The 20,926-nt window shown below is 38.3% G+C and overlaps 1 protein-coding gene and 1 long non-coding RNA gene across 10 annotated transcripts in view; both read left to right on the plus strand.

Annotated features, from left to right (window-relative positions):
• The window catches only part of REDIC1 (regulator of DNA class I crossover intermediates 1), an 81,920-nt gene extending 78,663 nt beyond the window's left edge, over positions 1 to 3,257 (plus strand). For 2 of the 8 annotated variants that reach the window (XM_055580717.1, XM_055580708.1), the window contains one exon: positions 1,780 to 3,249. In XM_055580717.1, the coding sequence (XP_055436692.1) occupies positions 1,780 to 2,235 (456 nt within the window). In that variant the 3' untranslated portion in view covers positions 2,236 to 3,249. Of the gene's footprint in view, positions 1 to 1,779 lie in introns of all 8 variants that reach the window. The other 6 variants (XM_055580751.1, XM_055580743.1, XM_055580725.1 and 3 more) reach the window with 6 other exon arrangements.
• An 8,499-nt stretch (positions 3,258 to 11,756) lies between these two features.
• LOC129652317 (uncharacterized) overlaps positions 11,757 to 20,926 on the plus strand; it is a 50,195-nt gene continuing 41,025 nt past the window's right edge. For both annotated transcript variants that reach the window (XR_008714524.1, XR_008714528.1), the window contains exon 1: positions 11,757 to 11,938. This is a non-coding gene — a long non-coding RNA (uncharacterized LOC129652317). The remainder of the gene's footprint in view (positions 11,939 to 20,926) is intronic.

Consider the following 20,926-nt stretch of genomic DNA (forward strand, 5'->3'; position numbering starts at 1 on the left):
GGGGTCACTGCTCCTTTCTCCTGGGTCCTGGTGTGCACAAACTTTTGTTTGTGCCCTCCAAGACTGTGTTTCCCAGTCCTCTGTAAGTTCTGGTGGATCTATGGTGGGGTTAATGGCGACCTCCTCCAAGAGGGCTTATGCCATACCCAGGTCTGCTGCACCCAGAGCCCCTGCACCTCCAACAGTCTACTGCTGACCTCTGCAGGAGACACTCAAACACAGTTTTGGCTCAGTCTCTGTGGTGTCTCTGGGTCCTGGTGTGCACAAAGTTTGTTTGAGCCCTCTGACATCTCTGGTGGGTATGGGGTATGATTCTAAATGTGATTTTGCCCCTCCTACGATCTTGCTGTGACTTCTCCTTTGCCCCTGGATGTGGGGTATCTTTTCTTGATGGGATCCAACATTCTTCTGTTGATGTGTGTAATGTAGAGGGCAGCAATCATGTCTGCTTCACTCACATTGCAGATGCTAACTCAGTATTTATTTCTTGAATAAGTGTATTGATCTTTATTTTCTCTAATTTGTGCCCTGTCAGTTTTAATACTACTTATTGCACTTACTTTTCCTATTTTAGTGCCAATCAGCTAAGGCTTATATTTCATTTTAGGTTTTTTAATGTTAACTTTGCTTTTTTAGCTAAAATAATATTTTATATAGGATTTTTTTATTAAAAAGAGTATTTTGTTTAGTAATTAAGATAAATTTTTCTTGAAGTTGAAAAATTAAAGTTACTAAATTGAAATCTAGGCCTATTAAAAATTCTTAACATTTGACTTTTTATATAGTGATTGTTATATTTATTACTATTTAACTTTTCTTTTGTATATTTGATTTTCTGTTAGCTGATGCTATTCTTTATAAGTCTTCTTGAGACTGAGTCCATGAAAGATACAATATAGATATTTTTTGACTTAAAAAGTCAAGGAGTGAATACTAAATTGTATGTGTTAGCTTTTTAATTCAAAGTTATACTTCTACTCTACTCTTAAAGTAGTTGAAGAGTATATGTTCTATATCATTTCATCTCTGTGAAAAGGTAGGATAATGTCACCTATGATTATGGGGACCAATAAGAGACAAAAGTCTTCTCTTTTTAATGCTTTTCCATCTTTAATATAGGTGAAAAAGTGAAAGTTGTTCAGTTGTGTCCGACTCTTTGCAAACCCCATGGACTCCAGGCCAGTATACTGGAGTGGGTAGTGTTCCCTTCTCCAGGGAATCTTCCCAAGCCAGGGATTGAACCCAGGTCTCCCACATTGCAGGTGGATTCTTTACCAGCTGAGCTATCACAGAAGCCCAAGAATACTAGAGTGGGTAGTCTATCCCTTTTCCCACATTGATTGAACCCAGGTCTTGATTCTGCCACCTGATTTTCCCACCTGATTGAACCCAGGTCTCCCACATTGCAGGCAGATTCTTTACCATCTGAGACTCCAGGGAAGCCCAAGAATACTAGAGTGGGTAGCCTATCCCTTCTCCAGGGGATCTTCCCAACCCAAGAATCGAACCCAGGTCTCCTGCATTGCAGTCAGATTCTTTACCAGCTGAGCTACCAGGGAAGCCCTTTAATACAAGGATTCTTAATATTATGTCATGCTATTTTGAAATCTATAACCTTGATTAAAAAAAAATCTAGGTTGATTTGCCACCTATCAAAGTCTTTTATTTTTTTGAAAGTTTCTATAATGTGAATTTTAAGAATGTCTGCTTTGAAGTGATTGAATAATTTGTTTTTTTAATGTAAGCATCATTTACAGCAAAATTATTAATTTATTTTAGCTATCTGAAGATGAAGATCAAACTGAAGATTCAAATAGGAGATCCATCAAAACCAAAGAAACAGCGAATAATTTTTATTTAGAAAACATGGAAAAATTTCCATGTGATAAGGTTATTAATAACAATGCCAAATTTCATAAGCAAAATGAGAATTTTAACCAGTTCTCAGTGAATAATAATATACATCAGTTTCCAGAGTCTCAGTGTAATTCAGCACACATATTGCAAAGCAAAACCAGTAATAATTGCATTCTACAGGTTGCAAAGTGTGATGCATGGGTACAAACGGAGAGTGAACTTATAATGGAGGAAAAATTAGATGCTGCCATACAATGTGATATAATTTCAAAATGTAAATGTAGAAATGATGTGTCTTCTTTTTGTAATGTTGAAAGGTACAATGAAAATGTTAAGGCAGATACCACTGGAGGGCAGGAAATACTTAGAAACAACTAATATTCTAAAACCTTAACCTGAGATTTTGCATTTGTTTTAATGTTTAGAATTTCACTAACATAATAAAGAATGAGAATATTTTTGTAGCTAAGCAACTAGATGAAAGTATTCAGAAGATGTATTTATTTTTTAGTAGTACTGATTTATGCTTTAATTTCCCATAGGTATTTTTAATAGTTTAGTATGTCTTAAAATTTTTTAGAAAATAATATATATGTAAATTTACTATTATTCTTCAGCTGATTATTTATTATGAAATGCTGCTGTTTATGGATTAAAAATGTTTAACTATTACTTCTGTGAAATGAAAATATCTCCTGCCATGTTAATAAACAAGAAATGTCACAGTCATCAGCATTTTCTGACCTCCAAATGTAAATGAAGGCTCCCAAAACTGGGATCCAGTGGATGCTGCCACTCCCTGTGGTGATTGCTGAGGAGCTGGGGGAATGCAAGAAGCAAAATGAACAAGGAAACAGGATTGGCCCCAGGTAGCTGAGGCGCATATGAAAGGAATGAAATCAGTGATTCCAGAGACTTGCATCTTCCCATACATAGAATGCTAAATTCCTTAACTTGATACTGATCTTTGATGTTCAAACTGCCTGCTCTCTCTGTTGCACTTGTATATAGCCTGACTTCCCCTCTTGCCCTCTTGGACCACTTTTTTCAGAGCTACTGAGATGCTGTCTCCAAGGCCAGAGTCCTAAACATTCCCACCAAATAAAATAAGTGTCTACTTTCAGGTTGTGACTGTATTTTTTAGTTGACAATTCTTTGTTACATTTATTTTAAAATTTAGTGCAGTTGTATCTTTTGCAAAAATATTCTCTTCCAAGAATTTAAGACAGAAAATAATACTAAATAATATTAAATATGTTTTATAGCCTAATTATAAGATTTACTTAGCTACTTATCTTAAACATTATACTCTTGTTAAAAATTCTGGCATTAATTTTTAGATAAAATATTTTTCTAATTTGGAGAAAAAATTTTTGTTGGTGCTTATATTAATTCAAAGGAATGTTTTTTCTCTTCAAGAGTAAAAAAAATGTTTCAACACTTTTGTAAAAGTTATTTATGTTTACTAATTTTAATATTACATAAGATTGTCATAAACACTATATTAGAATCTCTCATTTGTAAAGTATTGGCTTTGTTTCCAACATAACACTTATTTTTGTTGTCAAGGTTTTAAATGTTGACACTAGTCACTTTAGAAAATGGATATCTGTAAGTTACAAAGTGACCAGCAAGGGGCATTCTGATATCTAACTAGCAAAAATAAAATAGGGATTTCTGTTAAAGTGAATAGGTATACATGTATACCTATACATATCACTCCACAGTTTGTTTTGCAGAGGTGATCTGAAACATAATAATTTAGAAACACTAATATTTAAAGAGTAGCAGTCTTCAGGGTTTTAGCTAGTTTTAGGAAGTTCTTTTTCTGGCCTCAGAGAACACAATAAACTCCTAAGTAATTTTAAGGATAGTAATCCTCTCATGCAAGGGGAATATAATTATCTGATGTACATTGATAGTTTTCAAAAGGTCAGGATATTGATTATCCTGATACTCAATAAAAGGTATTCCATAGTGGATTGATTATCCTGAGCATTATTTTGCAAAATATGATACATTATAGTAAAGAAGACCTATATATGGAAAAGAAGACTATGCTTGTGATATTAGAGTAAGATTGAGCTTTGAATCAGATTGGTTTCAAATATCAAACAAATTGATTTTTTTCCAATACAATTGAAAGTCTACCAGTTATTAAAAGCACATTCATTACAAAAGTCCATGCTTAATTACATTTTTATCAACATCATAATGTGGCAGTTAAGCTTAGTGAAGTAAATAAGAATATAGGGTAATGACTACACACAGTAAAAGGGAAGTAAGATGCAGTATAGTAAAGGATTTAAACTTGCCTCATAAGAGATCTGGATTTTTTACCTTTGGGTTTGTAAGGTAATCTCTAAGCTCATGGAGTGTTATGCCTGATAGAAGTAACTTTGTTTGCCTGGGGACCTTGAGCCAAGCCAGATAGTATGATTTAAGATCACACTGAAGTCAGCCCTGTGGGCAGTCATGCACTGTGCTGGAGCCAAAGAAAGACTCTGGACACCAAGGCTCATGTGAGCATCCGCAGTTGGCAGTACTTTGTATTGTCACATATTGATACCAGGAAATTAACACTGAAGTGACTTGGCAACAGCAGCATGACTTGTAGAAGACTGGAAGCTCTGTATTACTTTTTTAGACTCTGTCCTATGTGCTTTTTACCTGGGCTGGTTTTAATATCTCCTTTCCCTATAATAAACTGTAACTGTGAATATAACAGCTTTCAGTGAGTTCTGAGTCCTACCAGCAAACTATCAAATATGAGGGTGCTTTTGGAACCCCTGAAGTTTTATGATCTGTTCCCTAACATTGCAGTTACTAACTCTTTAGGGAGATAAATATATTTGGATAGGAAAGTAAGTACAGATTTATATAATTAAAAAGACATATATAACAATACATTTTAACATACTTCTCAAAAGACAATACTAGTTTAGATTTTCTCTTGGTGAAATAATTTAATGAAAAAAATAGGTGATGTTTATACATTCTGAAGTTGTAGAAATACTGTTCTTCCAGAGCTCCTCAGAAGTATTAAGCTTCAGTTGCTTTTAATTGTAACTTACTTGATATTAATAGTAAGCCCTTTATTAGCATGCTTCCTTTCCTTTCTCACATCTTCAATTCCATAACAGTGTTTTTTGAGATCACACCCCAAGCATACTACATGCACTTAAATTCTTGGCTTATGCTTTGCTTCTGAGGTAATCCGTGAAAAAGAAAAGTGAAAGGCACTCAGTCATGGCCAACTTTTGCAACCCCATGGACTGATTGTAGCATGCCAGGCTCCTCTGTTCATGGAATTCTCCATGCCAGAATACTGGAGTGAGTAGCTGTTCCCTTCTGCAAAGGATCTTCCCAACCCAGGGGTCAAACCCAGATCCCCTGCTTTGCCAGAGGATTCTTTACTGTCTGAGCCACCAGGGAAGAGGAGGTAATCCACACTGACAGGTTATATAAAGGGACCATAACAAATGACTAAGTGAATTGTCTTTGTTGGTGTCATTTAAATGTTAACATTGCTAGTTTTCTGGTTTTACAGTTCTCTTGTACTAGTTTTTAATTTCTGCCACCTACTGAAAACTCAGTAAATGGGACTAGAAGCATATAGACAAGTGAAGAGAGAATTAGTGAAATGAAATATTCATAAGTTATCCAAATGCAGAAGAGAAAAATAGAAAATGTGAAAGAAAGTTTAACAAGGATATAATGAGACACTGCAACATCTGTTTAATTGAAGTATCAGTAGTAGAGGAGAGAAATGGGATAGAGGTACAATCTGAAGAGATAATGACTGAGAATTTTTCAAAATTCATCAATGATACTAACCCACAAATTTAAGAATGCCAACAATTTCCAAGTAGTATAAATAATATGAAACCCATGCCTAGACTCAGCATAGTGAAATGGTGAAGTCTCAAAGACACAGATGATCTTGAAAGCAATTGGAGAGAAAAAGACGGGCTTCTTAGAAGGAAGACAATACTGTTATTTTAAAAAGCAATAATGAATGCCAAAAGACAGTGTAAAAATACCATCCAAATCCTGATAGGAAAAAAACAGTCACTCTAGAATTGTGTTTCTAGCCCTACAGAACTAGCACTATTTGATACCAGGGCTCAGTGGTAAAAAATTTGCCTGAAATGCAGGAGACATGGGTTGAATCCCTTGTCGGGAAGAACCCTGGAGAAGGAAATGGCAACCCCACTCCAATACTCTTGCCTGGGAAATCCCATGGACAGAGAACCTGGTGGTTTACAGTCCATTGGGTCACAAAAGACTGACACATCATAGTGACAAAACAACAGCAAACTAGCCCATACTAGCATGAAGGACCCAAACTTACAGGCTGTGGCAATTTTTATTTAAGCTTTTTGAATATAAAGAGTAGTGTTTTATTTTGGAGGAGAAAGTTTCTAATTTTTTTCACTGTGTGGTCTTTAACATATATGCTCAGTTTTCCCACTGCTTCTATTATTTTAGGCCCTCTTTTTATTAACTTTGTAGCACTTGAAGTTGTCCCAGTGAAGCACTTTATTTTTTTTTTTTCAGTGCTGTCTCTGATGGTCTATGATGTATATTCCCTTATGCTTGTTGCTAAGGAGATATCACTTTCTCTCATTTCTTTAAAATTACCTTAGTAGTAGTATTAAAATTCTCTTTAATATAAATTTAACATATATGCAGAATACATCATGTGAAATGCCTGCGGGGCTATCTGAAGCACAGCTGGAATCAAGATTGCCGGGAGAGATCACAATAACCTCAGATACGCAGATGACATCACCCTTATGGCAGAAAGTGAAGAAGAACTAAAGAGCTTCTTGATGAAGGTGAAAGAGGAGAGTGAAAAAGGTGGCTTAAAATTTAACATTCAAAAAACTAAGTTTATAGCATCCATTCCCATCACTTCATGCCAAATAGATGGGACAAAATGGGAACAGTGACAGACTTCATTTTCTTGGGCTTTTCATTTTCAAAATCACTGCAGTGACTGCAGCCATGAAATTAAAAGACGCGCTTGCTCCTTGGAAGAAAAGCTATGACCATCCTAGACAGCATATTAAAAAGCAGAGACATCACTTTGCCGACAAAGGTCCATATAGTCAAAGTTGTGTTTTTTCCAGTAGTTATATATGGATGTGAAAGTTGAACCATAAAGAAGGCTGAGTGCCAAAGAATTGATGCTTTTGAACTGTGGTGTTGGAGAAGACTCTTGAGAGTCCCTTGAACTGCATGGAGATCAAACCAGTCATTCCTAAAGGAAATCAATCCTGAGTATTCATTGGAAGGACTGATGCTGAAGCTCCAGTACTTTGGCACCTGATGCAAAGAACTGACTCATTAGAAGAGACCCTGATGCTGGGAAGGATTGAAGGCAGGAGGAGAAGGGGACTAAAGAGGATGAGATGGTTGGATGGCATCACCAACTCAATGGACATGAGTTTGAGCAAGCTCTGGAAGATGGTGAAAGACAGGAAAGCCTGGCATGCTGCAGTCCTTGGGGTCGCAAAGAGTTGGCTGTGACTGAGCGATGACAGCTTTGACATGTACTGCTTGACTTTTTTGAATCAAGATACTTAAATAGGTTTTGAATGTTGATATCTATATTTATTTATATAGATATCCACAAACGTGACAACTTAAAATATAATACAGTGAATTGAGGCAACTGCTGGGTTTTTTGGTGGATGTATGTTCATTTTGTGTATACATATGCGACTCAGTTTAAATGGGTAGTTTTGTACATTCACCTCGTGTTTCTTGTGGGTGCAATTGAACATCAGTCAGTGAGAAAGTCACATGATGCTCCGCTGGATCTGGGTCTTGGGTCCACCTGCCAAAAGGCCAGCACAACCTTCAGGACCTCCTGGGCCCTGGCCTGCCTACCAGCAAATTGACACTAGCTCCAAGACACATTGGACCACTCAAAATCCATACCAGGATTCAGGCCCACTTACAAGTGGACTGACACCAGCTTTAGGATTCCCTGGACTTTGAAGTAAGCCATGTCAGGAACCAGTCCTACCTACTAGCAGATTGATACTAGATTCAGGAACCCCAGGCTCACAGCCACCCACCTCCAGAGCCTAGCTACCTAGCTACCCACCCATCTACCAATAGGCCAGTGCTTGCCCTGGGACCACCTTAGGCTCCAGAGCCAGCCCCCTCATGACCTGGCCCCACTTGCCAGTGGCAAGCAGACTCTGCACAAGGTAGATTCTGGCCACTATATGGACTGGGAGCCAGCCACCAGTGCTAGATGGTTGATAGTAGTCAGCCCACAACAATAGAACACATACAGCCCACATAGGGGACACCCCTAGAGCATATAGCTCTGGATACCAGATGGGAGTGCACTGCTGGGAAGCATAGGCTATCTCCTGCAAAATGTCACTTCTCCACAATTGACAAATGTAACCAACCTACCAAATACATTGGAAAAAAAAAAATAATAAGGTGACAGAGGAATAAGTCCCCTGCCTCCCCCTCCAAAAGTAAAATAAAACCCCAGAGGAGAAACTAAGTATAGTGGGGATAAATAATCTACCCAATAAACAGTTCAAAGTAATGACTGTAAAGATGTACAAAAGCTCAGGAGAATATTGGAAGAATAGTTGGAAGTCTTCAACAAAGAGAAAATGCAAAGAAGAACCAGAGATGAAGAGAACAATAACTGCAATTTTAAAATACACTAGAAGGAATCAATATTGGATTAAATGATACAGAGAAAGAGATCAGTGAGCTAGAAGACAGAACAGTGGAAATGACTGAAGCTGACCCGAAAAAAAGAATGAATAAAAACAAAGAAATGAGGATAGTTTACTATCATTCACATTATAGGGGAAGGGTCCCAGAAGAAAACACAAAGTAGAGGCAGAGAATATATTTGAAGACATAAAAGATGGAAATGTCTCTAAGATGGAAGAGGAAGCAAACATCCAGATTAAGAAAGAATTGTGTCTCAAAAAGGATCAACCAAAAGAGTAACAGACCAAGACACATTGTAGTTAAAATGTCAGAAATTAAAGAGGGAGTGGGACGTCCCTGGTGGTCCAATGGTTGAGAGTCTGCTTTGCAGGTCAGAGGATATGGGTTTGATCCCTGGTTGGGGAGCTAGGATCCCATATGCCACAGGGCAACTAAACCCACCCACATGCCACAACTAGCACCACAATGAAAGACCCCACATGATGCAATGAAGGTCCAGAGTGCCACAACTGGGACTTGACTCAGCCAAATAAATATTACAAAAAAGAGGGAGTACTAAAAAGCAGCAAGGGAAAAGCAATAAGTTGCATAAAAGGAAATTCCCATAAGGTTATCTGCTGACTTTTAAGCAGAGGTTGTGCAGGTGAGAAGGGAGTGGCACTATATATTTAATGACATGAAAGGCAGAAAGCTACAACCAAGCTACAACACACACACACCAAGGCTTTCATTCAGATTTCATTCAAACTCATTGTCCACCAAAATAAGTTTTATAGACAAGTAAAAGCTAAAAGAGTTCAGCACCACCAAACCAGTTTTACAACAAATGTTAAAGGGACTTCTCTAAGTGAAAAAGAAAAAGCCATAGCTTCTGGTTTGAGATGGCAGAGTAGAAGGATGTGCACTCATCTCCTCCTGGGAGAGCGCTAAAATCTCAACTAGCTGTTGAACAACCATTAACACTAGAACTCGCAAAAAAAAAAAAAAAAAAAAAAAAAAAATCCTATGTCCAAAGACAAAGAAGAAGCCACAGTGAGATGGTAGGGGCTACAATCATGATAAAATAAAATTGCATACCCACCAGGTGGGCAACCCACAAGCTGTAGAAAAATAATGCCAAAGAAGTTTTCCAACTGCTGTGAAGGTTCTGAACCCCAAGTCAGGCTTCCTAGCCTGGGGATCTGACAAAGAGACTGGGAATCCCCAGGGAATCTGACCATGAAGTCCAGTGGATTTGATTATAGCACTTTCAAATGAGTAGGGGAAACATAGACTCTAGTCTTAGAGGGCACACACAAAATCTTTGCACACTAACACCCAGAGGAAAGGAATAGTAACTCCACAGGGGACTGAACCAAAGCTACCTGCTAGTGTTGGAGGGTGTCGTGGAGGTGTGGGTTGGCAGGGGTTCACCAGGGATAAGGGCCCTGACAGCACATCTGGGAAGGTACCCCTTGGCTCTCTTGGAGGTTGCCATTAACCCTACCAGACAGACTGTAGACCCCAGGGCTGGGATGCCTCAGGCCAAACAACTACCAGGGAGGGAGCCCAACCCCTCCCATCAGCAGAGAATTGGATTAAAGCTTTACTGAGCAAGGCCCTGCCCACCAGAACAAGAACCAGTTTTTCCCACTGCCAGGCCCTCCCATCAGGAAGCTTACACAGCCTCTTAGCCTTATTCACCAGAGAGCAGACAGAAGAAGCAAGAAGACCAACAGTCCCACAGCAGCTAAAACAAAGACCACATTACAGAAAGTTAATCAGAATGAAAAAACAGAAAGTTATGTCTCAGATGAAGGTACAAGATAAAACCTCAGAAAAATAACTAAATGAAGTGGAGATAGGCAACCTTCCAGAAAAAAAGAATTCAGAATAATGATAGTGAAGATAATCTAGGATTTCAGAAAATTATTGGAGAAGATATAAGAAATACTAAAGACCTAAAAGAAAAAAAGAACAAAGATGAATAATACACTGTGCTGAGCTGTGCTTAGTTGCTCAGTCATGTTGGACTCTTTGTGACCCCACGAACTGTAGCCAGTCAGGCTCTTCTCTTACTGAGATCTCCAGGCAAAATACTGGAGTGGGTTGCCATGTCCTCCTCCAAGAGATCTTATCTTCCCAACCCAGGGATTGAACCCAGTTCTACCCACATTGCAGGCAGGTTCTTCACCATCTGAGCCACCAGGGAAGCCCAAGAATACTGGAGTGTGTAGCCGATCCCTTCTCCAGGGGATCTTCCCAACCCAGGAATTAAACCAGGGTCTCCTGCATTGGAGGTAGATTCTTTACCAGCTGAGCTACCAGGGAAGCCTGAATAGAAGGAATCAATAGCAGAATAACTGAGGCAGAAGAACAGATAAATGATCTGGAGGACAGAATCATTGAAATCACTGCCTCAGAACAGAATATAGAAAAAAGAATGAAAGGAAATGAAGACAGCCTATGAGACCTCTGCTGCTGCTGTTGCTGCTAAGTCACTTCAAACGTGTCCGACTCTGTGCGACCCCATAGACGGCAGCCCACCAGGCTCCCCCGTCCCTGGGATTCTCTGGGACAACATTAAATGCACCAATATTTGCATTATAGGGTTCCCAGAACAAGAGAGAAGGATCTGAGAAAATATTTGAAGAGACAATAGCTGTAAGCTTCCTTAACATGGGAAAGACAATAGTCAATAAAGTCTAGGAAGAACAGCTTTACAATGAATGCTGTCAAACTGACAAAGCTAAAAGACAAAAACATTGAAAGTGAAAAGGGAAAAATGACATAACATACAAGGGAACTCTCATCAGGGTATCAGCTGATTTCTCAACAGAAACTCTACAAGCCAGAAGAGAATGGCTTTATAAATGGCTATATCAAAAGTGATATATTTGAAGTGATGAAAGGGAAGAGCCTACTACCAAGAATACACTACCCAGCAAGACTCTCATTTGGATTTGATGGAGAAATCAAAAGCTTGCCAGACAAGCTAAGCTAACACAATGTAGCACCACCAATGAATGCTAAAGGAACTTCTCTAGGCAGGAAACACAACAGAAAAAAAGACCTACAGAAAATAAACCCAAAACAATTAAGAAAACGGTAATCAGATTATACATATCAATAATAACCTTAAAAGTAAAAGGATTAACTGCACCAACCAAAAGACATAGACTGACTGGGTGGATGAGACCATGTGCATGTATGCACTTCCACTTACCACATCACTCTACTTGACCCCCTGCTGCTGCTGCTGCTAAGTTGCTTCAGTTGTGTCCAACTCTGTGAGACCCCATAGACGGCCACCCACCAGGCTCTGCTGTCCCTGGGATTCTCCAGGCAAGAACACTGGAGGGGATACTTGACCCCCTAAATTGTATGTAATTATTTTATATTATTAATCATGTTCCCATTATGGCTTCAATTGTAATTATATTTTATTTTTGTCTGGATATTGATTGTGAAAACTGATGAACGTCTTTTACTCTTGTAATTATGTAGCTAGTGAAAGAAAGAAAATGAAGTCGCTCAGTCGTGTGTGACTCTTTGCGACCCCGTGGACTATAACCCGCCAGGCTCCTCTGTCCGTGGGATTCTTCAGGCAAGAATACTGGAGTGGGTTGCCATTGCCTTCTCCAGGGGATCTTCCTGACCCAGGGATCGAACCTTGGTCTCCTGCTTTGCAGGCAGACGCTTTACCCTCTGAGCCACCAGCGAAGCCCTTGATTACGTAGCTGCTGCTGCTAAGTCACTTCAGTCGTGTCCGACTCTGTGCGACCCCATAGACGGCAGCCCACGAGGCTCCCCCGTCCCTGGGATTCTCCAGGAAAGAACACTGGAGTGGGTTGCCATTGCCTTCTCCAATGTAGGAAAGTGAAAAGTGAAAGTGAAGTCGCTGAGTCTTGTCCGACTCTTAGCGACCCCATGGACTGCATCCCACCAGGCTCCTCCATCCATGGGATTTTCCAGGCAAGAGTACTGGAGTGGGGTGCCATTGCCTTCTCCATGATTATGTAGCTCTTACTCACTTAATACCATTGTATAATGATTGGTCAACAGAAAAATAATACAACTCTGTATCACCAAAACTAGGATTTAAGAGAAAACCCTATAATCATTTTCTAAAATCCAGATGCATATCAGAATTATCTTTGAAGCTTTTAAAAAATAAAAATGCTCAGGTATTGTTTTTTTTTTTTTCCTCAGAGCTCCTGATAGGTTTCTGGTGAGCAGTCATGTTTAAAAACAACTGGACTCTATGATGATCTTTTATCTAGTTTGTTTCACTTTTTCTATTTTTCATATTCAGTTCTTTCATTTCATTCAGTTTATGTTTTCCAATTTCTCCATCTCTTCTTTTTTTTAATGTTTTTTCTCAAGCCTTTATCAAGCATTTGGAAAAGCTTTTGTATACATATATATATAAATATGCATACTGTATATATTTTAGAAAGCTTATGAATTTTTGCAAAACTAAAAAATATATGAAATTTTGATTTCACTTCTTTGACTTGGTATGAATAGAATGCTAGATTTCTAATTAAAAAATAGACAACAAGCATCAAAGATTTACCTTTTAACACCGAACTAAAGTCAATATTTTGTAATAACCTATAATGGAAAATAATCTGAAAAATAATGTATGTTTATATGTATAACTGAATCACCTACTGTGAACCTGAAACATTGTAAGTCAATTATATATATAATAAAAATTATATATATAATATATATGATTTTAATTATAATAATCTACTTAAAAATTATAATTTAATTATATATATATATAAAGAAGAAAAGAAAAATGCCATAACTAGAAACAGGAAAATTACAAAAAAACAAAATCTCATTGGTAAAGGTAATAGGTATAAAAGGTGTAAATCAACCACATATTAGCTAGTGTGTGCATGTGTGCTAAGTTGCTTCAGTGTGTCCAACTCTATGGACTATAGCTCACTAAGCTCCTCTGTCCATGGGATTCTCCAGGCAAGAATACTTGAAGTGGGTTCCCATGCCCTCCTCCAGTATATCATCTTCCCAACCCAAGGAACAAACCCACGTCTCCTGTGGCTCCAGCATTACAGGCGGATTCTTTACCGTTGAGCCACTGGGGAAGCCCATATAAGTTAGTAAGAAGGTTAAAAGATGAAAGCGGTTAAACAAATATATATCCACAATATTTAGTTAAGGTATACATAAGAAAGACTTTCCTGTAGCTCAAATGGTAAAGAATCTGCCTGTGAGGCAGGAGACCAGGGTTCAATCCCTGGGTTGGGAAGTTCCTCTGGAGAAGGGAATAGCAATCCACTCCAGTATTCTTGTCTAGAGAATTCCATGGACAGAGAAGCCTGGCGGGCTACAGTCTGTGGGGTCGCGAAGAGTCAGACATGACTCAGTGACTAACACACATACATTAAAAAAAAGTTAAATTTGATGTTAAAAACAATAAACGTTGTGGGAGGATAGAATACAAGTTTGTTAAAATCCATTTGAATTTGAGAGATAATCAATTTAATTATATGTGACATCACAAAAAAATCTGTAATATATAAACACACACAAAGAATAAAGGAATCCAGTTACCACACTAAGATAATCTAATCATTAAAGAAGTGGCAAAAGAACAAAAAACTATTCCCAAAACATCCCCAAAACAATTAATAAGATGGCCATATGTACGTACGTATCAATTATTATAAATTTACATGGACAGTATGCTGTAATCCAAAGATATAGATGGACTGAATGGATACAAAAATAAGACTCATATATATCTGCTTATAAGAGACTGACATTAGATCTAAAGCTACACACAGACTGAAATTGAAAGAATGGAAAAAGATATTTCATGTAAATTGAACTCAAAAGAAAGCTGGTGTATCAATACTTATATCAGATAAAATAGACTTTGAAACAAAGACTATAGGAAGCAACAAAGAAGGATATTGCATAATGATAAAGGAATCAATCCAATAAGAAGATATAACTATAGCAAATATATATGTACCCAACATAGGACCACCTCAATATATAAGACAAACACTTCAGTTCAGTCGCTCAGTCGTGTCCAACTCTTTGCGACCCCATGAACTGCAGCACGCCAGGCCTCCCTGTCCATCACCAACTTCCAGAGTTCACCCAAACTCATGTCCATTGAGTCAGTGATGCCATCCACCCATCTCATCCTCTCTCGTCCCGTTCTCCTCCTCCCCTCAATCTTTCACAAAATCAGGGTCTTTTCCAATGAGTCAGCTTTTCGATTCAGGTGGCCAAAGTATTAGAGTTTCAGCTTCAACATCAGTCCTTCCAATGAACACCCAGGACTGATCTCCTTTAGGATGGACTGGTTGGATCTCCTTGCAGTCCAATGGACTCGCAAGAGTCTTCTCCAACACAACAGTTCAAAAGCATCAATTCTCCGGCATTCAGCTTTCTTTATGGTCCAACTCTCGCATCCATACATGACTACTGGCAAAACCATAGCCTTGACTAGACGGACCTTTGTTGACAAAGTAATGTCTCTGCTTTTTAATATGCTGTCTAGGTTGGTCATAGCTTTTCTTCCAAGGAGTAAGCGTCTTTTATTTATTTATTTTTAATTTTATTTTATTTTTAAACTTTACATAATTGTATTAGTTTTGCCAAATATCAAAATGAATCCGCCACAGGTATACATGTGTTCCCCGTCCTGAACCCTCATCCCTCCTCCCTCCCCATTCCATCCCTCTGGGTCGTCCCAGTGCACCAGCCCCAAGCATCCAGTATCGTGCATCGAACCTGGACTGGCAACTCGTTGCATACATGATATTTTACATGTTTCAATGCCATTCTCCCAAATCTTCCCACCCTCTCCCTCTCTCACAGAGTCCATAAGACTGTTCTATACATCAGTGTCTCTTTTGCTGTCTCGTACACAGGGTTATTGTTACCATCTTTCTAAATTCCATATATATGCATTAGTATACTGTATTGGTGTTTTTCTTTCTGGCTTACTTCACTCTGTATAATAGGCTCCAGTTTCATCCACCTCATTAGAACTGCTTCAAATGTATTCTTTTTAATGGCTGAGTAATACTCCATTGTGTATATGTACCACAGCTTGCTTATCCATTCATCTGCTGATGGACATCTAGGTTGCTTCCATGTCCTGGCTATTATAAACAGTGCTGCGATGAACACTGGGGTACACATGTCTGTTTCCCTTCTGGTTTCCTCAGTGTGTATGCCCAGCAGTGGGATTGCTGGGTCATAAGGCAGTTCTATTTCCAGTTTTTTAAGGAATCTCCACACTGTTCTCCATAGTGGCTGTACTAGTTTGTATTCCCACCAACAGTGTAAGAGGGTTCCTTTTTCTCCACACCCTCTCCAGCATTTATTACTTGTAGACTTTTGGATCGCAGCCATTCTGACTGGTGTGAAATGGCACCTCATAGTGGTTTTGATTTGCATTTCTCTGATAATGAGTGATGTTGAGCATCTTTTCATGTGTTTGTTAGCCATCTGTATGTCTTCTTTGGAGAAATGTCTATTTAGTTCTTTGGCCCATTTTTTGATTGGGTCATTTATTTTTCTGGAGTTGAGCTGTAGGAGTTGCTTGTATATTCTCGAGATTAGTTGTTTGTCAGTTGCTTCATTTGCTATTATCTTCTCCCATTCTTAAGCATCGTTTAATATCAGGGCTGCAGTCACCACCTGCACTGATTTTGGAACCCCCCAAAATAAAGTCAGCCACTGTTTCCCCATGTATTTGCCGTGAAGTGAGGGGCCAGATGCTATGATTTTAGTTTTCTGAAAGTTGGGCTTTAAGCCAACTTTTTCACTCTCCTCTTTCACTTTCATCAAGAGGCTCTTTAGTTCTTCTTCACTTTCTGCCATAAGGGTGGTGTAATCTGCATATCTGAGGTTATTGATATTTCTCCCAGCAATCTTGATTACAGCTTGTGCTTCTTCCAGCCCAGCGTTTCTCATGATGTACTCTGCATATAAGTTAAATAAGCAGTGTGACAGTATACAGCCTTGATGCACTCCATTTCCTATTTGGAACCAGTCTGTTGTTCCATGACGAGTTCTAACTGTTGCTTCCTGACCTGCATATAGGTTTCTCAAGAGGCAGGTCAGGTGGTCTGGTATTCCCATCTCTTTAAGAATTTTCCACGGTTTATTGTGATCCACACCATCAAAGGCTTTGGCATAGTCAATAATGCAGAAATAGATGTTTCTCTGGAACTCTCTTGCTTTTTTGAGGATCCAGCAGATGTTGGCAATTTGATCTCTGGTTCCTCTGCCTTTTCTAAAACCAGCTTGAACATCTGGAAGTTCACGGTTCACATATTGCTGAAGCCTGGCTTGGAGAATTTTGAGCATTACTTTGCTAGCATGTGAGATGAGTGCAGTTGTGTGCTAGTTTGAGCATTCTTTGGCATTGCCTTTCTTTGGGACTGGAATGAAACTGACCTTTTCCAGTCCTATGGCCACTGCTTAGTTTTCCAACTTTGCTGACATATGGAGTGCAGCACTTTCACAGCATCGTCTTATAGGATTTGAAATAGCTCCACTGGAATTCCATCACGTCCACTAGCTTTGTTCATAGTGATGCTTCCTAAGGCCCACTTGACTTCACATTCCAGGATGTCTGGTTGTAGGTGAGTGATCACACCATCGTGATTATCTGCATCTTAGAGATCTTTTTTGTGCAGTTCTTCTGTGTATTCTTGCCAACTCTTCTTAATATTTTCTGCTTCTGTTAGGTCCATACCATTTCTGTCCTTTATTGTGCCCATCTTGGCATGAAATGTTCCTTTGGTATCTCTAATTTTCTTGAAGAGATCTCTAGTCTTTTCATTTTATTGTTTTCCTCTATTTTTTTGCATTGGTCATTGAAGAAGTTTTTATTATCTCTCCTTGCTATTCTTTGGATTCTGAATTCAAGTGGGTATATCTTTCCTTTTTCCTTTGCTTTTCACTTCTCCTCTTTTCACAGCTATTTGTAAGGCCTCCTCAGATAGCCATTTTGCTTTTTTTGCATTTCTTTTTCTTGGGGATGGTCTTTACCCTGTCTCCTGTACAATGTCATGAACCTCCATCCATAGTTCATCAGGCACTCTATCAGATCTAGTCCCTTATATCTATTTCTCACTTCCACTGTACAATCATAAGGAATTTGATTTAGGTCGTGTTTGAATGGTCTAGTGGTTTTCCCCACTTTCTTCAATTTAAGAGTGAATTTGGCAATAAGGAATTCATGAACTGAGCAACAGTCAGCTCCCGGTCTTGTTTTTGCTGATTGTATAGAGTTTCTCCATCTTTGGCTGCAAAGAATATAATCAATCTGATTTTGGTGTTGGCCATCTGGTGATATCCATGTGTGAAGTCATCTCTTGTGTTGTTGGAAGGGGGTGTTTGCTATGACCAGTGCATTCTCTTGGCAAAACTCTATTAACTTTTGCCCAGCCACATTCTCTACTCCAAGGCCAAATTTGCTTGTTACTCCACGTGTTTCTTGATAATAATAGGGGGCTTTAAGCCTCACTTACATCAATGGACAGATCATCAGACAGAAAATCGAGGAAACACTGGCCTTAAATGGTACATTAAGACCAGGTGAATTTCATATATTTATATATAGAACATTCCATCCAAAATCAGCAGATTACACATTCTTTTCATGTGGACATTGAGAATTCTCCAGGATATATTACATGATAGGCCACAGAACAAGTCTCACTAAATTTAAGAAAATTGAGACAATATCAAGCAACTTTTCTACCCACAAAACTATAAGACTAGAAATCAACTACAAGAAAAAGTCTGCAAAAACATAAACACATTAAAGCTATACTATACCAATGGATCACTGAAGAAATGAAAGAAGCAATAAAAGAATATTGAAGGCATATGAAAATGAAAACACAGTGGTCCAAAATCTATGGGACACCAGCGAAGTGGTTTTAAGAGGGAAGTTTATAAACAGTAATACAAGCCTACCTCAAGAAACAGAAAAATCTCAAATAGAAAACCTAACCATATACCCAGAGGGACTAGAAAAAGAACAAAGGAAACCTAAAATTAGTAGAGGGAAAGAAATCATAAATATCAGAGCAGAAATAAACAAAATGCAGACTAAAATTGGAAAAGATCAATGAAGCTAATAGAAGTGAATGAAGCTAGGGAGTTATACCAAGCATGCAAATAATTTATACCTGTTTTGCTCAAACAGTTCCAAAAAAAAACAAAAACAAAAACAAAAAAACAACCCGAAGAGGAGAAAACAGTCTCAAATTCATTTTATGAAGCCACCATCACCCTAATAACAAAACCAGAAAAAGACCCTACCAAAAAATTATATCCCAATATCTTTGATGAATATAGATGCAAAAGTCCTCAACAAAATATTAGCAAGCCAGATCTAGCAATACTTGGAAAAAGATCATATACCATCACCAAGTTGAATTCATTCCAGGGTCACAAGAATGGTTTCACATAACAAATCAATCAATGTGATACATACTACATTAACAAAAACACGCTCATCTCAATGGACTCAGAAAACACATTTGATAAAATTCAACATCCATTTATGATAAAAACTCTCACTAAAAAAGTATAGAGATGACGTAGTTCAACATAAGAAAAGCTATTTACAGCAAACCACAGTCAATTTATACTCAGTGGTGGAAAGATGATAGCCTTATTGCTAAATTCAGGAATAAGATTAGAATGCCCACTCCTACCATTTCTATTCAACATAGTATTGGAAGTCCAGTTCACAGCATTCAAACAAGAAAGAGAAATAAATGTATCCAAATTGGAAGGGAAGAGGTAAGTCTGTCACTATTTGTGGCGGGCATTATTCTCTATATGATACTGCTGCTGCTGCTAAGTCGCTTCAGTCGTGTCCGACTCTTAGCGACCCCATGGACTGCAAGCTCCTCTGTCCATGGGATTTTCCAGGCAAGAGTACTGGAGTGGATTGCCATTACCTTCTCCGTATTCTCTATATAGAGAACCTTAAAGTCTCCATATAAGAAGTGATAGATCAATTCAAGATATTAACATAAAGAAATCTCTTCCATTTCTTTTCACTAACAATGAAATATCAAACAAAAGTAAAAAATAATTCAATTTAAAATCCCACTCAAAAAAAATAAATAAATAAAATAAAATACCTAGGAATAACGTAACCAAGGAGGTGAAAGACCTCTACACTGAACACTATTTAACACTGATAAAGAAAACTGAAGATGATTCAAATAAATGGAAAGATATCCTATTTTTTTGAATTGGAAGCATTAATACTGTTAAAATGAACATACTACCCAAACAATCTACACATTTGATGTTCTCCCTGTGAAAGTACCCATGACATTTTTCAAAGAACTAGAATAAATAAAATTTATATGGAATCACAAAATACCCAGAATTGCCAAAGCAATCCTGAGAAAAAGACCAAAGCTGGAGGCATAACCCTTACAGTCTTCAGACAACACTACAAAGCTACCATAATCACTGTAGCATGGTATTGGCATGAAAACAGATGTATGGGTCAATGGAGCAGAATAGAGAGCGTAAGAAATAAATCCATACACCTATAGTCAATTAATCTAGATCAACTAGGCAAGAATATAAGATGGGAAAAAACAGTGTCTTTAGCAAGTGGTGCTCATAAAGTTCAGAGAAGGCAATGGCACCCCACTCCAGTACTCTTGCCTGGGAAATCCCATGGACAGAGGAGCCTGGTAGGCTGCAGTCCATGGGGTCGTGAAGAGTCGGACACAACTGCATGACTTCACTTTCACTTTTCACTTTCATGCATTGGAGAAGGAAATGGCAACCCACTCCAGTGTTCTTGCCTGGAGAATCCCAGGGACGGGGGAGCCTGGTGGGCTGCCGTCTATGGGGTCGCACAGAGTTGGACACGACTGAAGCGACTTAGCAGCAGCAGCAGCAGCAGCAGCTCATAAAGTTGGAAAGCTACATGTCAATCAATGAAATTAGAAAACTCCCTCACACCATTATGTATAAGTAAGCTCAATGTGGCTTAAAGACCTAAAGCTAAGACATGACACCATAAAACTCCTAGAAGAGAACACAGGCAAAATATTCTCTGACATAAATTGTAACAATATTTTCTTATATCAGTCTTCCATGGCGAAAGAAATAAAAACAAACATAACTAAATGACACCTAATCAAACATAAATGTTTTTAAACAGCAAAGGAAACCATCAACAAAACAAAAGGACAATCTATGGAATGGAGAGTAATGTTTGCAGATGATGTGATGACAAGTCATTAATATCCAAAAGATAAAAATAGTTTATACAATTCAATATCAATAAACAACCATATCAAAAAAATGGGAAGAA

Source organism: Bubalus kerabau, chromosome 1 (genome assembly GCF_029407905.1).
Source record: "Bubalus kerabau isolate K-KA32 ecotype Philippines breed swamp buffalo chromosome 1, PCC_UOA_SB_1v2, whole genome shotgun sequence".
NCBI lineage: Eukaryota > Metazoa > Chordata > Mammalia > Artiodactyla > Bovidae > Bubalus > Bubalus kerabau.